This window comes from Erpetoichthys calabaricus, chromosome 11 (genome assembly GCF_900747795.2).
Source record: "Erpetoichthys calabaricus chromosome 11, fErpCal1.3, whole genome shotgun sequence".
In the NCBI taxonomy this organism is placed as follows: domain Eukaryota; kingdom Metazoa; phylum Chordata; class Cladistia; order Polypteriformes; family Polypteridae; genus Erpetoichthys; species Erpetoichthys calabaricus.
The window spans coordinates 100,524,705-100,545,799 of record NC_041404.2 but is presented as its reverse complement, the minus strand read 5'-3'; the positions used below and the strand labels follow the sequence as shown (position 1 = coordinate 100,545,799).

At 35.9% G+C, this 21,095-nt stretch overlaps 1 protein-coding gene across 4 annotated transcripts in view; it reads right to left on the bottom strand.

Moving 5' to 3' along the window:
- tbc1d17 (TBC1 domain family, member 17) overlaps positions 1-21,095 on the bottom strand; it is a 258,075-nt gene that overhangs the window by 68,507 nt on the left and 168,473 nt on the right. For 3 of the 4 annotated variants that reach the window (XM_028813654.2, XM_051933541.1, XM_028813655.2), the window contains 3 exons: positions 11,458-11,555; positions 10,141-10,257; positions 872-958 (listed from right to left, as the gene is read on the bottom strand). In XM_028813654.2, coding sequence (XP_028669487.1) covers positions 872-958; positions 10,141-10,257; positions 11,458-11,555 — 302 coding nt within the window. The remainder of the gene's footprint in view (positions 1-871; positions 959-10,140; positions 10,258-11,457; positions 11,556-21,095) is intronic. The other variant, XM_051933539.1, reaches the window with a different exon arrangement.

The following is a 21,095-nucleotide window of genomic DNA, read 5'->3' as shown; positions in this document are numbered from 1 at the left end:
TATAAAAAAAAAGGAAAAACTCTGTTAAATTTTCAGATCAACACTACTCATGAATGTCATATATGTATATGATAAATAAAACAGGTGTAATTGGTCTTTAAAGAAACTTTTCCTCTAATCAGCTAGACGTTACTAATTTTATTTCATAGTATGAATAATGTATTTCTGACTGGTAAAATACTCACTGGCCATTAGTTAAATCATTTTTAAGTTTTTAAAAACACATGCTCTTACATATGAGTCATCATTTTATGACATCTTTAACTATCTTAATGTACAAAGACCTAATGATCTGTTAAACATTACACAGAACTTGTTAATTAATTATTAATCAGTTATTATAAAATGTAACCTAAACATTTCACAGTAAATTTTTACAAAAGCAATATATTGATCTAATATATTTTAGAAGAACCCTAATTTTTAATAAAGGTCAAACATTCAGTTTCCTTTCAGAGTCTACCTTTCTGTTTCATCTTCTAATTACACTGAAAATAAATAAAATCAAATTGAAATGCCTACTGAACCAATAATGCATCAGTGGTTTTTAAGAATGAGCTGTTGAAAACTTAAATTATTCCATTCTTTCATAGTGTATGTTCTTTATCCCCACTGATGTGGTTCACTGCTTTTTAAAAGATGATTTTTAGTACTGACCACAAGCAAGAAATTGATAAAAATGGAGTACACTAATTTCAGAAAAGAAAAATAAAACAAATATCACAACAGAATAGTTACCCAGGAAAATTCCAAAGCTGTATTTAACTTTCTGACCACACAATTCTTCTCAGACACATGTACAAAATACATACAGTAAATCTCGTTTCAGTTTCTAGGAGGCAACTGACTTACAATGAAGGATCAAACTCACCGGACAGGCTGCAAGCTGCTTGAAAATTGATTCGGCTCGGCAGAGAATATCTTTTAAATCTAGCTTCATGGTGAGTTCATTGATATGCTGAAGTTAATATATAAAAGAAAAAAAGAATGAAAAAATCCAGTGTAATTAAAATTAGTTTATAAAGAGAACCGTGATGAAACTAAAATAAAAAAAGCATAAAACTAAATATATCCTTACAATTAGTTCATACTCTACTCTTAAAATTTTGAATTATTTTCACATTCTCTGTAAATGTTTTTGACTGCCTAATCAAGTATACTGAGTGTAAACCTTTGTAATCAAAATTATACTGACAAGATGCTTAATAGTTAATCTTTCAAATCCTTAAAATATGTCCTTAAAATATTTTAATTCATAGGAAAACCTTGTTGATAGGTCCTATAACTATTCCTTGTACATGATTATGAACTATTAGCCAATGATTAAAATGAACAAATAAGTAATGAATAATACTATGCAAATTAGATTTGATAAACACTTCAAGAAAACAATAACATGAACAAATGAATGTAAATTTCACTCAATTTTAAAGGCTACATTGAATTACAATTCTTGCTGAACTTTGATTGTCTGCTGATCAAAACTACAGGCTTTACCTGTAAAGTAACCAAGCAACCACTTTACGAAAATTTACGAACATGAAGATAGCTTTAATACCTTTTTTTACAAGCTACAAAGGAATTATTGTAGTTTTCCTGAGGGATGTGTTAACCTGAGACATAATATTCTTTCACTTAGGGTCTAATTGGCCACACATCGAAGTGCATTCCGTGGCAATTAAGAGATTAGTTGGAAGTTTTCCAAAAGAATTGTTTAATTTACTACATGAAATTTATTTCCTGGAGAATAATTTAATGATCAACATAAATAAGAAACTACAAAATCAGTAAGAGGAGTTTCTGTGAGGAAAGTAAATCTTATGGCATCTTTTGTTGGAGGAGAAGTTGCACACAATTGGAAATATAACCAGCCATGACTTTTTGAAAACCTCTATTCAGATCCTAATCTCTGCACATTCCCTTATCCCTATTATGAGTATATTGTTTCTTTGATTCTGGTTTGCTAAATCTGTTAACAGTCAGAGTTGTCACCAGTGCACACAGCTCTTTTTAAAATGTTTCATGCTGTTCTTCTGTTCAACACATTCCATATAACAAAACAGAAGGCTAAGCTCTGTTGAATGAGATCCTAGAAGTTATGACCTGATTAAGCAAAAAACTCCTTCAGAAAAGTGCTTCTGTGGCACCTTTATCCAAGTTTGCTTCAATAAAGAAGGAATTTTTTACCAGGACAGATACTTCAGACTTCATGTTTTTTGTTGAAACTAATAATGTTGAAGTCAGTAAAATCTCTCAAGATGTTTATAATTGGGTTTTAGGAGAGTGTACACCAATAAGGGGATAACCAAGTGGACACAGTGAGAGCTCCACTGGCACATGACTTTCCACAGATGATGGGGGCATGTGATTTTCATTCTTATTATCTTGATTACCTAAACGTTTTAAAGGCAACGCTCTATAAAGGCACTTTAATCACAATATTGCTCATTAAAACCACATTCCTTTGTGTGTTTTAAAGGGCCTTTAAAAATGTATGTAATGAAAGGCAATGTATGAAATAAATCAGCTTGTTTTGTAACTCTAAATTGTGCCTGTACTTTTCAGAGCTGTTTTCTGCTTTGCAATCAGCAGTACTAGAAAAATACTCCAACTCCCCAAAACCCTCTGTTAGATAAAGCAGAGTTAGACACTAAATTTACAGACATCTAATAGATGACCACACCAACAAAATAACTTGCAAGGTATTTTAAATTTTAAACCACCAAGAGTACAAGGCTGCTATCTAGACGCAGGCTATTCACTAAACTTTTGTATCTTTAAAAATGTGAAAAATCTCCTTAGGGCTGGTTGACTTGCACGCATCACAGCTGCCACGCATTCCCAGCATTATTTTGACGTGTCTTCTGAGCACATTGTCAGAAATTAACACGACGTGTGCGAGTTGCAGTACCAGCAAAAATAAGGGTGCCATGTATGTTCAAAATTTTGGTACCTGACATCAGCATTCTTATTTACTATTAACATGTGATGGCAGGCCACAACAGGATAAAAATCCGTGCATTGATGTTTGAGGAATGGTTCGATTCCATGAAGCAAATCATTAAACTTAAGTGCTGACATGAAAATGTATTCATGGCGTTTTTCTTTGTCCATTTCTTGCAAAGGCAATATAAGCATTGCACAATACCCATTGTAATGATGCAATACATTTAAAGGTCTCACATACCATTTTCTGTGTTGCTGCTGTCATCATTTTTTTCTTTTTTTTGCACCTTCACAACAACATAAGAATGCAAAGACTTTTTACCTTTAACATCTTTCTTCCCTCAACTCACAACACACCGAAAATAGATGTTTTCTCACTGTGACGATTAAGTACACACACAAGTATAACCAGTACACTGCTTGCATAGAAGCAGCATCGTCAAAACATGTGTCATGTAGTGTTAAGTATATCTATCTCCAGTCTTACACATCCTCTTTTAGAAACAATGCAAACTCAAATTGACTGTATATTAACACTACAATCTCCGAAGCCTATGAAAAAACTCGCAAACCTGGGCCACCTTAAATTCCTTCGCACTTATCCTCATCAGCGTCTTTTGTTTTGCAAATGTGTCAGCACAAGCAGCAAGCAGCCTACTATCCCATCCCACCCAGAACTATTTGTTGTACCGGTAATCAAAGACATGATGTTCCATGACTGCATACAAACAAGACTATAATGTGGCATTTGCGCTTTGAAAACAGACACCCATGCAGAACATGTGAAAAACGATAGGTTTTGCTGTGATTTTGGACATCTGGTTAACATTTTGTTGAGAGCTGTGTTTTGAATTACAACCCAGGGCAAAGACTTTACTCTGTAGGAAGATAAGTAAATAACATTCGATATAGCTTTTATATAAGTAACTTATACTGTACATGTACAGACTCAAATCAAATGTACCTTTTTATTGTACAATATTAAGCTCACTTATCAAAACGGTAATTCTGGGAAGCGCCCAGAATCGAACCCGGGACCTTTTGATTATGATTCAACAGTTCTTATCACTGCACCACCCAAGCAGTCATGTCAGCGTTGTACCCTAACCCTATTTCTTTTTCTTCGGTTACATTCTTGAATAAAAGTGCACTTGTTTTGTTATACGTGTACCTTTTGTAAAAGTGTTTATTTGATATTTGGACTTCAGACATTTTACACTTCATGTCAAAATTTTTCTGTTAGTACTATAACATGAAAAAAGTTTCTACTTTATGTATGTGTTCAACATTTCTTGTGCTTCCTGTGATCCTACATTTACATAGATCATTTTAGACATGGAACACTCATGAAATGCATGTGTTCCAAATATTGATGGATTATTTGCCTTATACAACTCCAGGCAAATCACACCACGATAAACAAGACTTGAGGTGGGAGAACTCCCTCCCCCCCCCCAACCCCCCAAGATGAGCTACGGCGGTTGGGGGGATGGGACAGCAGGCTGCTTGTGCTGATCGACACATTTGCAAAACAAAAGATGCAAATGGAGAGGTGCAAAGGAATTTAGGGGTGGCCAAGAGTTTTTTCATAGGCTTCAGGGATTCTAGTGTTAAGCCAATTAATAATTATTCCAGCTGTTTAACGATTGCCTACTTATGGTAATGATGAACTTCTAAAATGATGAAATCTAAGCGAGAACAGGCCATTCAGCCCAAAAAGCTCGCCAGTTCTATCCACTTATTTCTTCCACAAAAGCATCAAGTCGAGTTTTTAAAGTCCCTAAAATCTTACTGTCTACTACACAAATTGGTAGCTTATTCCAAGTGTCTATCTTTTTTTTGTGTAAAGAAAATCTTCCTAATGTTTGTGTGAAATTTATCCGTAACAAGTTTCCAACTATGTCCCCATGTTCTTGATGAACTCATTTTAAAATAACAGTCTCGATCTACTGTACTAATTCCCTTCATAATTTTAAACACTTCAATCATGTCACCTCTTATTCTTCTTTTGCTTAAACTGAAAAAGCTCAGCTCTTCTAATCTATCCCCTGTAGCCCTGGAATCAGTCTAGTTACTCTTTTCTGGACCTTTTCTAGCACTGTTATGTCCTTTTTGTAGCCTGGAGACCAAAACTACACACAATACTCCAGATGAGGCCTCACCAGTGCATTATAAAGCTTGAGCATAACCTCCTCCTTGTACTCCACAAATCGTGCTATATAACCTAACATTCTATTTGCCTTCTTAATGGCTTCTGAACACTGTTGAGAAGTTGATAGCTTAGAGTTCACTATGACTCCTAAATCCTTCTCATAAGATGTACTCTCGATTTTCAGACCGCCCATTGTGTAGTCAAACCTAACATTTTTACTTCTTATGTGTAATACTTTACATTTACTGACATTAAATTTCATCTGCAACAAATCTGCCATCCAAGTACTTCTGTAATGATATAACAGAATCCAAATTATCTGCTAATCCACCTATCTTGGTATCATCAGCAAACTTAACCAGCTTGTTACTTATAATAGGCTAGGGGGCTTCGCTCGCCAACCCCCGTATTTGGTTTTCCGGATACACACTTTTAAGATTGTTTTTTTCTTTGAATTGTTGCTATTTCATTAGTTTCACTTTTATTTCAGAACTTCTGTAAAAACAATATTTGTAATCTTGCGAGTCCCAATATGCTGAATCTTTTTAATGAGGTCAGGATAGGTTTCTCTGTTTGGAATTTCAGCATAGACAAAACGAGTAACAGAGTAACAAAGTAAGTAGAGTTCTGCATTGGACTCCTGTCTGTAAAGTCGTGCTATTTTCCTCTCACAGTTATAAAAGTACATGGGTTTACCAAGGTGATACCCCAGCTTTTGTCTAGGTTTTTGTACAAGGGCTAGACAGAACGTTTTTGACTCCTGGGGTAAATTTAGGTTTTTAAATCAGCAGACAGATAAATATATATACATTAACAAAGTAACCAATAAATGCATGTGCGGTAAACTCCGTTTTTGAAATTCTCAAGATTCTTTATTTGTCATGTGCATAGTTATACAGGACAACATGCAGTGAAATGCATCCTGATCCGCTTATCAAAAACTGTGCAAAGTTAGAAGAATATCAGTTAGATTAACAAAGAGTCATAGATTGAAAGATAACAGTATAGTAGAACATAATAAATAAGTAAAATTATGTGAATAAAGTAGAATTAAGTGTTAAGGTGCAATAGTGTAGTAATTATTGTGCAAAACCAAAGTTAGACTGGTGCATAGTTAAATGAGGCAGTTTGTTTGTTTGCGCTACTGCGATCTTTACTTTTTTATATTTTCTAATTTTCCTACTTTCATATCCTTTAACTTTCTCCACATGTGTATAGCGCCGTTTTTTTTTTTTTTTTTTTTGAGCCTTTCTAATTTCCCTGGTTTCATAGTCTCTAACCTGCTCTGCATGTGTTTAGCACCAACGTTTGTAAACATCTCTAAGAAGTTCTACTTTGTCTTTTACTCACTGTCATTTAATTCTGAGCCGGATTGGACGTGCTTTTTTTTTTCCAATTCCACTTGTTCCGGGCTGATAATTACTTTCCTTATTTTCTGAATTTGCACCTCGATTATTCTTTTTTGCTCTTTTTTCTGTCCAACGCATTTGAGTCTCTTTTCTCCAAGCTTTTCTTTCTTCTTCGTTTAATCATCAACATTTCATTTCTACCCTATTCATTTCTACCATATTGACCTTATACACTTTATATGCATTGAGAGCCCTGGAGCTGTGTGTGCTGCATGACTGCCTTTACACTACTGATTTGTTTTTTTTGATATTGCTTGTAAGTAGGGTGTGTCTTGCAAGACTCTTGTTCTATGTTCCCGTGAGACGCACCGTGGCAGGTCTCTTTCGTCTCGCGGGTCTTTAAATTATCTTCCGAGAAAGATCACGTATCGTAGACTATCAGGACAGGGGACAGGATTTCTTTTTATAATAGATAGATATTCCTATCTAAATCATTTATATATATTAAAATTAGCAGCGGCCCTAGCACTTACCCCTGTAGAACACCACTCTTAACATCGGTCAATTCTGATAAGGTTCCTTGCACCATCACCCTCTGCTTCCTGTGTCTTTATGAACAGAATGCTGTCTGTTGTTAAGTTTCTTATTCACTGTGTTCGTCCATTCAGGCTATTCAGTGTTCTGAACTGTAACCCTCTCATTATAATTTAGATTTAACGAGCTAACAGTTAGACTTGAAAATAAAAAATCTGAGCAAAAAGGTCAGTCTGTTACAATACAAAGGAATGCTTTACATGAAGTTGTGAAAAAGTGGATTAAGCTGTCCTTGTAATTAAATGTTGATCTGCATGTCTATTTGTTAAAGGCTTATATGGGCATTATTGTCACATGTGCAGAGTCCAGTTAAATTCTCTGTTGCATGTGCTAATCAACATTCAACACATCCCCATGATTAGTAAGCACAACTGCCTTAACTTTTAAATTTCTCTCTCCATTGTCTGAAAAATCAAAAAAAAAAAAAAAACATTAGCCATAACCATTGCCACCCTCCATCGATACATGTATTTTCCTTACATTCATTATTTGCATAACATTGTTTTAGCAGCCTGGCACTTGATCATTAGGTTTGATGGGCTAGTCATGATTCTCAAATGAGAATACATGTCTGGGGACAACTCGTTAAAAAGTATGTAGTGAATAGCTGCAGAAACCTTTGCTACAAAGGCTTCTCCCTAAAAAATCAATTTCTAGAGACTGACAGACATACATGTAAACCACTGCTGCTACTTTTAGAAGTGCTTCTGTCTGCTACAATACCTTTCTGTCATTTGGACTACTACATCACAATAGCAAATAGAGGTTAGATAGCATTTTTGTCTATGTACATGCTACATGTTAAATTACTGCGGCGGCTGCATTCTGTCATGGCATGTTTGTATTTCCAATAAGACAGTAACATTAACTTCCTTTAGTTATTCATTTATAGATGCGCAGTCTGAAGATGGGTGGTGTGCAACCTTGTCCATGCATCTGCTGGTATCATTACGCACATTTACTGATTTTGGTGTTTTGAGTACCAAAATCTGTACCTCCTATGGCTCTTCATTATCAACTCTCTTAACAACAGTACTTGTAACCTCCTTTTGATGGAGTGTGACACATTATTTACTTTAAATGCCTAACTTGCAATTCATATTTTCGTTTTACAAACATAGCTGCCAATTCTTTCAACCTAGCATTGACTCCTACACTACTGTCATAATTGAACAACAGAAAGCACACACAGCACCTGTGACAATATATTGTTCAAATTTACCACTCGTCCACAGATGTCTTTGAATGCCAATGTATATATAATCTGATGTTATAGAAAAGTTTTTCCCCTGCAACAGGTTTTATTTTTAACATTTGTGATATGTTCCTGCACACTCGGGAAACATTTATATGTTTAATAAGGGTCTTTTAGGAGAGTTATGCAGTTATTCAAAATCAGAAGCTTACCCTGTCAGACTAGGTTAACAAGAGCACCATCACTTTTTGCAACTCAAAATCACAGCCACTATTCTGAGTGTTGCCTTCACAAGATAATAGACTCGTTTAGAAATGTGACACTCAGTGAGCCATCTAATTGTCCTCACCTAGTTTTAAGCAAAATTCAATCATTTACATATCCAGCTCTGACAGATTACTTAATCATAAGTGTTTGAAATATTCAAATTAAAATTGCTATTGGAATGTGTCATTTTTCTAAAGATACTAATTCAAACGAAGGCACTAAGGATTTTGGAACAGTAGTTATATAAATATATTTTGTCTTTGCAGTCATTGGATAAGGTTGCTGTCCATACAAAGCTTGTATTGTTGTCCTGCGACAGTGTGCCTTTTCTTCTCAAATTCTTAAAGAAGTGTTAGGACACGGTGATTACAAATTGGCATATGTGAGAGCTAATGTTGCCAAGCACATAAGTGGGTCCACTGAAACATACTCACACTCTGTCCAAGGCGTTGTTGGTGATGCAACTGGGATAAATTTCATACACCCATAACTCTGAACTGGAATAAGCGGGTTTGACACATCTGTTTAATCAGTTATTTTTTTATGATGATTATTAATACAGGATTTCCGAAAATACCAATGAGTTCATAAACTTTTTTTATACAGATGTTTGTGGGACACTATGCAAATTTAAGGGATGAGTGCCTAATAAAAATAATAATAATAGTTTATTTACATAGCACCTTTCCCATGCTCAAGGCGCTATATAATACATACATAATTAGTCCAGATGACCGTAGAAATACACTGATATGTATTTATGAAAAACTAAACTAAAAAATGTAAAATAAGTAAAATGAAAAATAAAAATTAGTTTGAAAACATAGATTGCCTTGAAAAGTATCACACTGAGCAATAGATTACCCATAAAAACTGAAATGGGTTTGAAATGAATGAATGGCACTACATTTTTATACTATTTAATGAAATGTACGTAAGACCCAAAGCTCTGCGTGAGAAATGTCTTGCCACCTTGAACTTCATAACTGGTTAATTATTTAATAGCAATAACTGCAAACAGAATTTTCCAATGGCGATCAGTTTAAATGAATGACAATACATCAGGCACATTTGGCAAACATGAGAAGTCAACTCACACTCCAATTAGCCATCAGTGATTTCTGTGATTCTTGTTAATGTGTCAAGTATGTTATTTTTTTCCCCAGTTGGTCTGTGATAAGAATACTAGCAGGAAAAGTGTGCACAAACAAGATGAGAGATATTAGTAGCTTCCTAGATGAAGTTGAAGATTCTCTCAGAGTTAATGGAAAATGTCAATCTTTGTTCTTGGACAGACTTTCAAAAGACAACCACTCCAGGAAAGACTGATTACTAAACCAACTTTCTCTATTTGGGCAACATAGCTCTGATTGAGGTTTCATAACATTCTTGATACTAAAAAAAATGCTCTGTAACTCTTTCCAGAATGATGGTAAAAACACTGTTTGTTTAACCAAACAAATTATGCAATAATGCAGAAAATCAGATACAGAAAGTGCATTTTTATTATACTGAACATCTGTCTTTCTCTATCATTGAATATTTTATTAAAGTAGCTTCTCTACCAACGACAATGATACAGACTCATTTTTATTTTCAACTAAGACATTATTTAATTAATTATTTGACTTTTTTACCTTGAGAATTTCATTAAAATCAAAATTTGAACCAATCAGCTGTTCTCGCTGGGAATCCAGAATTGCACAGGCCACAAGCAAATGGAAATTTACACAAAGATGACCTGTCCATAAAACCTGTAGTTGGATTTGTACAAAACAGAAAAATGAATATGTAGCTCGTGAAATTTATTTTAGACAGATAGTTAAATGGCATACTCAAAGTCACTGTTTGTAAAAAAAAATGTACAGTACATTAAAAACAATGCTTTCTGCAGACAGCTGTAAGAGATAGCAATAAATTGTCTATTCATGTTGATGAAATCGATAACATAGTACCACTCCAGCATGATTAAATTTAGGAGAAATTACCTAACGGAAAGAAAAAAAAAACACAACACAAATGCTTCAAAATATCCTGAAAAGGAGCAGACTGACAGTTAATATTAAAAAAAAAATACATTTTGAACAGGTCTAAATGGTTGTAAAATCAAAAAATTATATATATTGTGAAAAGTAGGGGTTGCTACTGAGCTGCAAGCCATTAATCACAACAGCACCAACACAAGTCCCTGGTTGAATAGAAAGGTTAATTTTAACAGAATACTTCCACATGTTGTCCACAAGCACAAACTCAAAACACAATTCTCTCTTCTCCTTCTTCTGTTTCCACTTCCAGGAGACCTTCATCCTCTGCCTCTCCAGGGTGAGGAAGAGTAACTCATTTTATCTAGGTCCCATGAATACTTCTGGTCTTAGGACACTGGAATTAATTTAGCATCGTGTGGAAGTGCCACAAAGTAGGGGTGGCAAATCCCTGAAGCACTGTCTGGCGGCACCCATGGGACTACATATCCCAGCCTACCCTACTGGTGTCCAAATGGGTACTGAAGTCCAGTGACACTGTCACCTATCGTGTTGGGGGAGCAAATAGTCCAGGCAAGTTACCTTTCCGCAATACTAGTTTCCCGAAGGGTCTTTAATAGAGTCCCTCCAAGATGTCAGAGTCTCTGTCATAGTGTTGGCATTTTCTGCCACCGTCATGGTCATGGCAGGATACGTCCTGCCTTCAATATATACATTTATATATATATTTTTTTGTAACCTCTTATCCTCTTTTGTGATCTCTGTTCTCCTTGAAGACATGAGATTAAATATTTTTTCTCAGTCATCACTATAAAGACCACGGGTTAGAAAACAAATGGCTGATTCTTTAAATATTTAATTCACTGCATTGTTTTAGTTTTGTCAAAAAACAAAAAGTGTGAATAGAAGGTGATGCACATGTTTGGACTTCTCTGCTCATAGAATCTAGCATTGTAGATGACGTCAGCTTACCTCCCAGAGATTCAGAATATCCTGGAATGAAAATTCCCGTTTAAACCAAATCAAGAGCCATCGAAAACAGAAGCAAAGTGTTCCAGAGTCTTTGGAATCTATTGAAATAAACATCAATTACAAAAAATATAGTGGAAAAGAAAACTTTAAAAGCATCTTTCAATGAAGCTCAAGCAGACTGATAAAAGAAAGCCAGTGATGTAATAAAATACAGCAAAGCTCACAAAATTTTAAGCAGCAGAACAAAAACCTTTTTTAGAAACTTGCCCTGATCTCACTTGAAATACATTACATAAAGAGTTAATTACTTGATGAATGAGGAAAAAGTAAGGCTTAGACTGCTAACCTTCATGAACAGAATCATACAGGACTGGAGAGTATTAAGTTTAGGAATATAAAAAAGGCATTCTTGCTATTTTCAGATGTTGCTGTCCTATTGGCCTCATCAAATTGTGATATCAGGCACACACTGGAATGGTTCACTGTAGAGCATAATGTGGTTGGAATGAGACTCAGCACTTCCAATCTGAGGCCATGATTCTCTCCCAGAAAACATTGGCATGTTCTCTCCAGGTAAGGGAAAAGCAACAGCCTCAAGAAAGGGAGTGTATCTTGATCTTGTTTATGAATAAGGGAAGAGGTGATCGAGAGACTGACCAACTACACATTACAGCAGAAACAGATTCCATATACTGGAATGGGCTGTTCTGGGGGAAGGGAGAATTCAGTTCCCAGATTTACTGGTCTGCTCACTGTTCTCAGCTACTTTATGGTCATTGGCTCTTGTTAGTTACTGAAAAAATGAGAATGCACAAGGATTGGTTCATTGGGAAGACTCAGAACACACTAGCAAAATTATCTTTCTTATATTGTTGGGAAGCATCTGGGAACTTATGGTCTCTAGTGGATCAGGTGGGTGCAAGTTTTGAAAAATAGCATGGCTCAGAGCAGGTGAATTTGAGTGAGAAAAGATGTGCGGCTGGGTTACTTAATGAGAGATTTGCCTGGTTAACTATTCATGTGCACGATCGGCACAGACATCTCTCATTTGTACTCTGTGGTTCATATAGGGAAGTACCTGCACTTGCTGAGTAGACAGACAGACAGACAGACTGACTGAATGAATGAATGAATGAATGAATCCCAAGGGGAAATTCACATACTCTAGCAGCAGCATACCGATACAAAAAACTATTATATTAAAGAGTAATAAAAATGCAGGTAAAAGCAGACAATAACTTTGACTAATGTTAACGTTTACCCCCCCGGGTGGAACTGAACAGTCGCATAGTTTGGGGGAGGAACAATCTCCTCAGTCTGTCAGTGGAGCAGGACAGTGACAGCAGTCTGTCGCTGAAGCTGCTCCTCTGTCTGGAGAAAGACATATAAGAAAGTGCTGATATTTTAATCAATATTTAAATCCATATTAAAACTCACTGTTTTAGCATAGCAATTTCTGATAGAGCCAGGTCACTTACTTTGGCTTTACAATAATTGTGGCAATTGCTGCTAATTCTTTATCATTCGCTTTCTCTCTTCATCTTTCCAAGTACTCTGTACCACTGTCATCTTAATCAGGGAATCTTTGAAGCCTGGTGTTATAATGGATGTGTCTACTCCAATAATGAACAATGCCTAAGTCTTTTGTTCTATTTTTGCCAAAGTAATCTACAAACATCTGTATTGTAATGTTCTGTTGAATCCATGGGGAGGAGTCTGATGAACAACTGGTCAAAGATTGATATACATTTGTAGATTGGAAGTTTGCCTTTACATTTCTATCGCAAACCAGCAATGGTTGACTATAGTCATAACACTCTATGTATTAATATTCAGGTATGTTAATCATTTAAATTACAATGCCTACACATATATTTATACACACGTATATTACAATGTGCATATATATGCCATTTTGTCATTTACCTTTGTGTTACTGTGTATTGTTCTAAGCTTTGTTTTACTTTAAGTATCTGAAAATGTGTTAAGCACACCTGGCATAAACTGCAAATGAAAGAACACTATATAATCATAATCTCTTTTGATCTTATTTAATTTTGCCTGTTATTGGAGTTTGAGAGAAGTGGTTTGAAATTCAACCACATACAGTCCTCCGTTTTCTAAATTTGACTGTTCCACTATAGAGCCATGCAGATTCAAAATTTATCCAAGAAGCAGTAAATGCAGGGTTAGAATAATTTTTGGATGAGACTACTGTATACTACAGGATAAACATTTTATTGAATGGTACAAACTAAACTACCAGAAACTCAAGATCAATACGACAAGTGAAATAACTGTAGAATTCAGGAGGTTCAAATTCATACTGTTTCTGGTTTTCACTTATGGTGAAGTTGAGGAGGTAGTTATGACATACATATACCTCGGGGTGCAACTGTACCACAGGCTTGAATGCCTATATACAAAAAGCATCAGACCCACCTATATTTCCTTAGGAGGCTGCAGTCATTTGGTGTATGCAGGCCACACTGTAGTGACCAGTATATTTATTCGGTAGTAGGCTATGGAAAATGGCCTTGGTGCAAATTTTGCCAAATGACTAAAGAAACCTATTATGATGACTATTTTAGTCTTGGGAGTCAGACTGGACTTAATGGAGGAAGAGGCAGAACAGAGGCACAACAAGCTACCTACTATTGCGGACAATGACTCTCACACTCTACATTAGCTTTAGGCATAACAGATGAGCACCTTCAGTAACAGATTGAAACAACTGCATTGATTCAACGCATGTGAGGTCGTTTCTACCTCCAGCCATCAGGATGTATAACTATGGCAATATACTGTGCCAATGAATGACATCCTGTACTGTGAAATTGTAACTGATAAGTATGTGCAATTCTAATCACTCAGAATTAGCTTAGTAAATAGCTACACTTGTCAATTTAATTACACATAATTCATGTTATATGTGTACTTGTACCTTGTTAGTATACTTATTATTATAATTCTTGTTTTATGTATATTTGTGTCTTTTTTGTCTGCTGCTGTAACCCTGCAATTTCACTAAGGATTAATAAAGTTTCCTTCTATCTATTTCATCTTTCAATCAGCTTCCTGCTTGACTACTGTGGTCTGCACTGGATGTGTCTGAGTTGTGGTATGTGTAGCCTGAAGTGTATGTCCCTCGCTATGTTTGTCTATTCTCTTTAATTCATTTTTCTATCTATTCTTTCCTATCCTTATCACTGTATGTTACCATTTGCTGTTTGTTATCAATAAGACACAGCTTTGGCACCTTTTGCTGTATCTAAGAGAGTTTTTTCCAGCATACTGCCTAAACAGTTTGAGAATCATTCTTGCCAAAATAAATTTAAGATTTTGGTGGATTTGCTGGTTTCTGCTGAAGCATGTTAGGATGTTAGAAAAGTGATTGGGTACAAAAATGTGTTCTGCCTTTGGAATTAAGTTTTTTTTGTGAATAAGGAGGTATTAATAAAATTGTAGAGGAGGGATTAGTGATTAAAAACACTTTAGTTACAGTTTGGCCCTTAACAAAACTGCAGCAACAAAAAAGTTATTATTTCAAATGCTCCTCTTTCTTTTTTTTTATTTATTAATTTTTATTGTAATCATTCCATACAAATAATTTATAACCAAACAAAATTGAAGACAAATCAAACCACACCCCTGAGAAGGAGAGCTTAGCCAAAGGAGAATTGCTTAGGGCTTTTTAATAAGGCAACAGTAAACAAAAGAAAGGGAGAAATAAATATATAGGTAAATAAGAGATGGAGAAGGGAATTAAATGCGGTAATAGTTATTTCTCTTATTCTAAAATAATATTGATTAGATCCTGCCAGGTTTTGAAAAAAATTTGTACAGATCCTCTAACTGAGAATTTGATTTTTTCCAATTTCAAATAATATAAAACATCACTTTCCCACTGACTTATCAGAGAAGAGTTAGGATTCTTCCAATTTAATAAAATAAGTCTACGTGCCAAAAGTGTAGTGAATGCAATCACCGTTTGCTTGTCCTTCTCCACATCAAGTCTGTCTGGAAGAACACCGAACACAGCTGTTAATGGGTTAGGAGGAATTGTGATACCAAGGCTGTCTGAAAGGCACTTAAAAATTTTGGTCCAAAATGATGTTAGTTTGGTGAAGGCCCAGAACATGTGACCCAGTGAGGCAGGAGCTTGGTTGCAGCGTTCGCAGGTTGGATCTTGCTCTGGAAACATTTTGGACAATTTTAAGCGAGACAGATGAGCTTGATATATAATTTTTAGTTGAATAATTCTATGCTTTGCGCATATGGAGCTCGAGTGAATTCTCTGCTTTGCTACCTTCCACTCCTTTTCTGATATATTGATTAAGAGATCTTCTTCCCAATGTCCTCTTGGATCTTTGAAAGATAGGGACTCTAATAGGATTTTATATAATGCGGAAATGGTGTTTAATTCCTCGAAATTGAGCAGTATTTTTTCCAGCATTGTTGAGGGTGCGAGGTGGGGAAAAACGGGCAATTTCTGTTTAACAAAATTTCTAATTTGAAGATTGTGAAAGAAATGTGTAGCTGGGAGGTTGAATTTTGAATGTAATTGTTCAAAAGATGCAAATATGTTGTCTATATAAAGATCTCTGAGCATTTCAATCCCAAAACTTTTCCAGGTATTAAAAACTGGATATGTTTGCGAGGGTTGAAAGAGGTGGTTCTCTTACAGAGGTGCCACAGATAAAAGATTTTCCATCTTAAAATGCTTTCTAAGTTGGTTTCATATTCTGAGTGAGTAAAGCACAATTGGGTTATTAGAATATTTGCGATAACCTGCATTTATTGGAGAGCAGAGCAGGGAGTATAAAGAAGTACTACAGGATTTTACTTCTATTGTGGACCAAGCCTGTGTATGTTCATTTATTTGTGTCCAGGTTTTTATGGCTTGTATGTTTGCTGCCCAGTAATAGAACTGAAAATTAGGTAAAGCCATGCCACCTTCTGTCTGAGGTCTTTGTAGGGTCGCTCTTCGGATACGTGGGTGTTTTGAGTTCCAAATGAATGAGGTAATTGTTGAATCTAACTGTTTAAAAAATTATTTATTGATATATACTGAAATGTTTTGAAATAAAAAAATAAGTTTAGGAAGGATATTCATCTTAACAACATTAATTCATTCGGCAAGAGTGAGATGAAGGGTTGACCATCTATGTAAGTCTTGCTTAATTTTTCCATACAGACAGCAAAATTTTGTTGATAAAGAGCTTTATGTTTACTTATGATATTTACCCCTAGGTATTTAAACTGATCTGCTATGGTAAAAGGTAAGGTGGCTAATCTAATATTATATGCATGTGAATTCACTTTAAAGAGTATACTTTTATTCATATTAATTTTAAGACCAGATATCTTTTGAAATTCTGTTTGTGCTGTTAGAACTGCAGGGATAGTGTTTTCTGGGTCTGATATATATAAAACCATATCATCTGCATATAGAGAAATTTTCTGTTCCAGTCCTTCTCTGACAATCCCCTTTATCTGATAAGAATTTCGGCAGTGAACCGCCAGTGGCTCAATGGCGATTGCAAACAGCAGTGGCGACAAGGGACATCCTTGTCTGGTACCACGTTCTAGCTTAAAGTAGCTTCTGGATTGGTATACAGTGGTTTGATCCATGCACAAATATTCGGGCCAAACCCAAATTTCTCCAATGCAGTGAAAAGGTTGTTCCATTCAATCATATCAAATGCTTTTTCTGCGTCTAATGATAGTAATATCAATGGGGTGTTTGATTTTGCTGGTGAATATATAACATTAAACAAGCGTCGGAGATTGGAAGATAGATGTCGGCTTTTAATAAATCCAGTTTGATCCTGTGATATTACTGAGGGCAGCACTTTCTCCATCCTTCTAGCTAGAATTTTTGAGAGTATCTTAACATCATTATTCAGGAGTGAAATTGGTCTGTATGATGCACATTGTAACAAGTCCTTATTTTGTTTAGGAAAGACGGTGATTAATGCTTGACGAAATGTTTGAGGTAGTATTTGGTTGTCTCTAGCTTCTGTAAATGTTGCCAATAAGAGGGGAGCTAGCTGAATGGAGAATTTCTTATAAAATTCTACGGGGTAACCATCAGGGCCTGCTGATTTCCCGCTTTAAAGTGACTTTATAGCATCTAGTAATTCTGTTAGTGTTAGAGGTTTATCCAGTTCCTCAGCACTTAAAGCATCTATTTGTGGTGTCTGTAATGTATCCAGAAATGCATTAGATTGTGTGTTGTCTTCTTTGAGCTCAGTAGAATATAAGGATTTTTAATAATCTCTAAATGTGTGCATCATATTTTTATGATCAATAATTTCTTCTCCATTCGTGTTGGTGATTACTGGTATTGCATTGCGAACTTCTTGTTTGTGAATTTGTTGAGCTAAAAGCTTATTAGGTTTTTCTCCGTGTTCATAGTAATGATGTCTACACTTATAAATAAGTTGTTCAGTTTCTTTAGTTGTTAAGATGTTAAGTTCTGTATGCAGGGCCTGCCTTTTCCTGTGGAGAGCTTCTCTTGGACGCCTGGCTTGTTCTTCATCTATTCTAGTAATTTCGCTTCTTAGCTCTGACACTTTCTTGGTTTCTAATTTATTTCTGTGGGAAAGAAATGAAATAATCTGTCCTCTTAAGAAGGCCTTTAGAGTTTCCCAGAATGTTCCTGCAGAAACCTTTGTGGGCGTGTTTGTCTCTAGGAAGAAGCTGATTTGTTTGGATATAAATTCTGTGCAGTTCTCGTCTGCCAATAGAAGATGGTTAAGGCGCCATCTGCGAGGTGAGTGTGAGGGGCTTAATGATTTTAGCTCCAAGACTAGAGGGGCATGGTTGGAGATAACAATTGTGTTGTATTTGCATGATTTAACTGTAGGCAGGAAATTATTATCTATAAAAAAATAATCAATTCTTGAGTAGCTATAATGCACTGGTGAGTAGAACGAGTATGGTTTTGAGTTTGGGTTAAGAAATCTCCAGGGGTCTGATAAGTTGTGATCACTTAAAAACTGTGTAATTGTCTTTGCAGTATTAGATGTCGTCCCGCAGCAGCTCTGCTAGCAGTGGCTTTATTTTCCCACGTATTTCATATTGTTTAGAGGTATCCTGTATTTAACCCGACCAAGGACTTCCACTACAATATACAAGCATGAGTAACAAGAAAAAAAGTCAGAAAGAATCAGAAAAGAAACTTAAAGCTGCTTCAAAGTCTGGACAGACATCCGGCCCGAGTGCAAGGTATGGCCTTTCGGAGACTGACCTGGAACAGGCAGACGAATGCGCGGATCTCCTGGGACCCCGCTCCATTGTATCATCTCCAGTCGAGAGTGAAAATGGGAGTGAAGGTGCAAGTGATACAGGTCGCGCTGGATCGACGATTTCTGAGGATCATTCGAGACTAGAAAAGGCCCTGCAGGATGTGCTCTCATCAACTCATCGCGAGCCCGCAGCACCTGCTGTAACAGGAGCTGCATTTCCACTCGCGGAGCACAAAATCCGAAGCGAACTGTCCGAACTGAAAGGGATGACTGCTACACTGGCTGCCGCCATGGCTACGGCCATAAATGAGCTTAAGAAGGATAACAAGAATGAGCTTAAGAAGGCTAACATTGAGCTTAAGAACGATCTTAAGAAGGATATCATCGAGATTAAAAAGGATAACAAAGACCGGGAAACGCGTCTATTTAAACATTTGACGTGAACTTTAAAGGCATGTTGGAGAAATTAGAGGAACACAACAAAGAAAATAGATCCAAACTGAAAATGCTTGCCGACCAGATTAATGATGTTAGAGATCAGCTGGATAACGTTAAGCAGGAATTCACGGCTCGAGTTGAAACAGCGGAACAACTGGCGTCTAATGCCGATGAAAAACCCACAGCTGCGAATTCCGAATGCAAAAAACTTGGAGACAGACTTGTGGCTCTGGAAGATGGGTAAGGAAGAAATAATATAAGAATTGAGGGTATACCTGAGAAATGAGAAAGCTCAAGCCCAATGAAATTTGCAGTAGAATTACTGTCTAAAATAACTGGAGATGATTTTAAACTCGACATTGAGATAGCAGCTGCTTATCGCACATACAGATCAAGTACCTTTAAACCTAGGTCTTTTATTGTCTGCTTTGAGCGACTACGATGTAAGCTTGATGTGATGGCACTTCTCAGACACAAGCAAGAGATTATATTTGAAAATAATCTTATTCGTATTTTCCCCAACTTCTCACCATTAACAGCTGCAAAACGTGCAGCCTACTTTGACATTAAAAAGTTGCTACGGAAAGCCGATATCAAATACAGCCTCTAGTATCCTGCCAAACTGAAAGTGGAAGTTCAAGATCAATATTATATTTTTCAAGCAAGGAAGAAGCTGAAAAGAAATTAAAGAAGCTGTTTCCAACACTCTTTTGAAAGTTAATAAGGAGCCATATTCTATCAAGGCATGGGAAGGACCTATCACCTGCTCTCGGATCCACTCTTAAAGAGACTGGTATTATAATCATATATCCTTTTCTTTAACTGGACATTATATGTTTATGTCTTAATTAGAGTTATAGACATGAGTGTGGAAGTAATTAAAGTAGGTTTTTTTTTTTTTGTTTTACTACCTTAAAGTAGACTGTTTAACATCATACTCTTGGTTTATTGCCATTTCTACTATTACATTACTATTACATTATACTATTACATTAGGAATTACCTTGTTTATCCTAGACTACTTTTTAAAATCATTCCCAGGGTTCATTCTTTTTTTTTTATCTTAATATCTTAAAATTGCTGAAGATTATTTTAAGCTTAAAGACTGTTAATGATTATATTTTCGGCAGATAGTATTAAGAATTCAGCTGTAATAGATATCTCTTTGTTTTAATCCTCTAACACCGCTGCGGGGTGGGGTTTGTTTTGGACGTGCTCTGTCTCTTCGTATGTCAGAGGACCGGGACATCGCGAAGTGGGATCAAGCCTCATGTGGGGAGGCAAAAATGGTGGGGTGGGGGGATAAAGGGGGGAGAGAAGGAGAGCAGGCTATATCTAATCTATTCTTCTAATCCCTATAACTATAAATATCAATGCAATAATAGGCTAAAATGTAATAACTCATGGGGAATTTTGAAACTAAGTTTAAAACTGCCTTATTATAACCAGTTAAGACTATAAAATGACATTAAAAACTCAGAATCAATGTCTCCATGATGGGACAGTTAACTTTGTGAGCTGGAATGTTAAAGGCCTGAATCACGAATTAAAGAGAAAGAAAGTATGCTCTCACCTAACAGGCTTAAACGCTAAAATAGTATTTTTACAGGAGACCCACTTACTAAGCAAGGATCAATTCAGACTACAAAAAGACTGGACTGGCCAAATGTTCCATTCTAGCTTTATAAAGAAAACTAGAGGGGTGGGAATTCTCATACACAGCACAGTTCCATTTGTAGCATCAGATGTAGTATCGGACCCTGAAGGGAGATATGTGATGGTCATGGGCAACTTATAAAACAACAAATGCTCCCCTTTCTTAAAACAATATTTTTTGTTAAATGAATTAAAATGGTTCAAACAAGTAATGTCTGATGTTACAATTATACCTTTGGGCTGCAAAATGCAGGAGCTGAAGCATGACCTTTCTTTTCAGAGAAAAGTGTA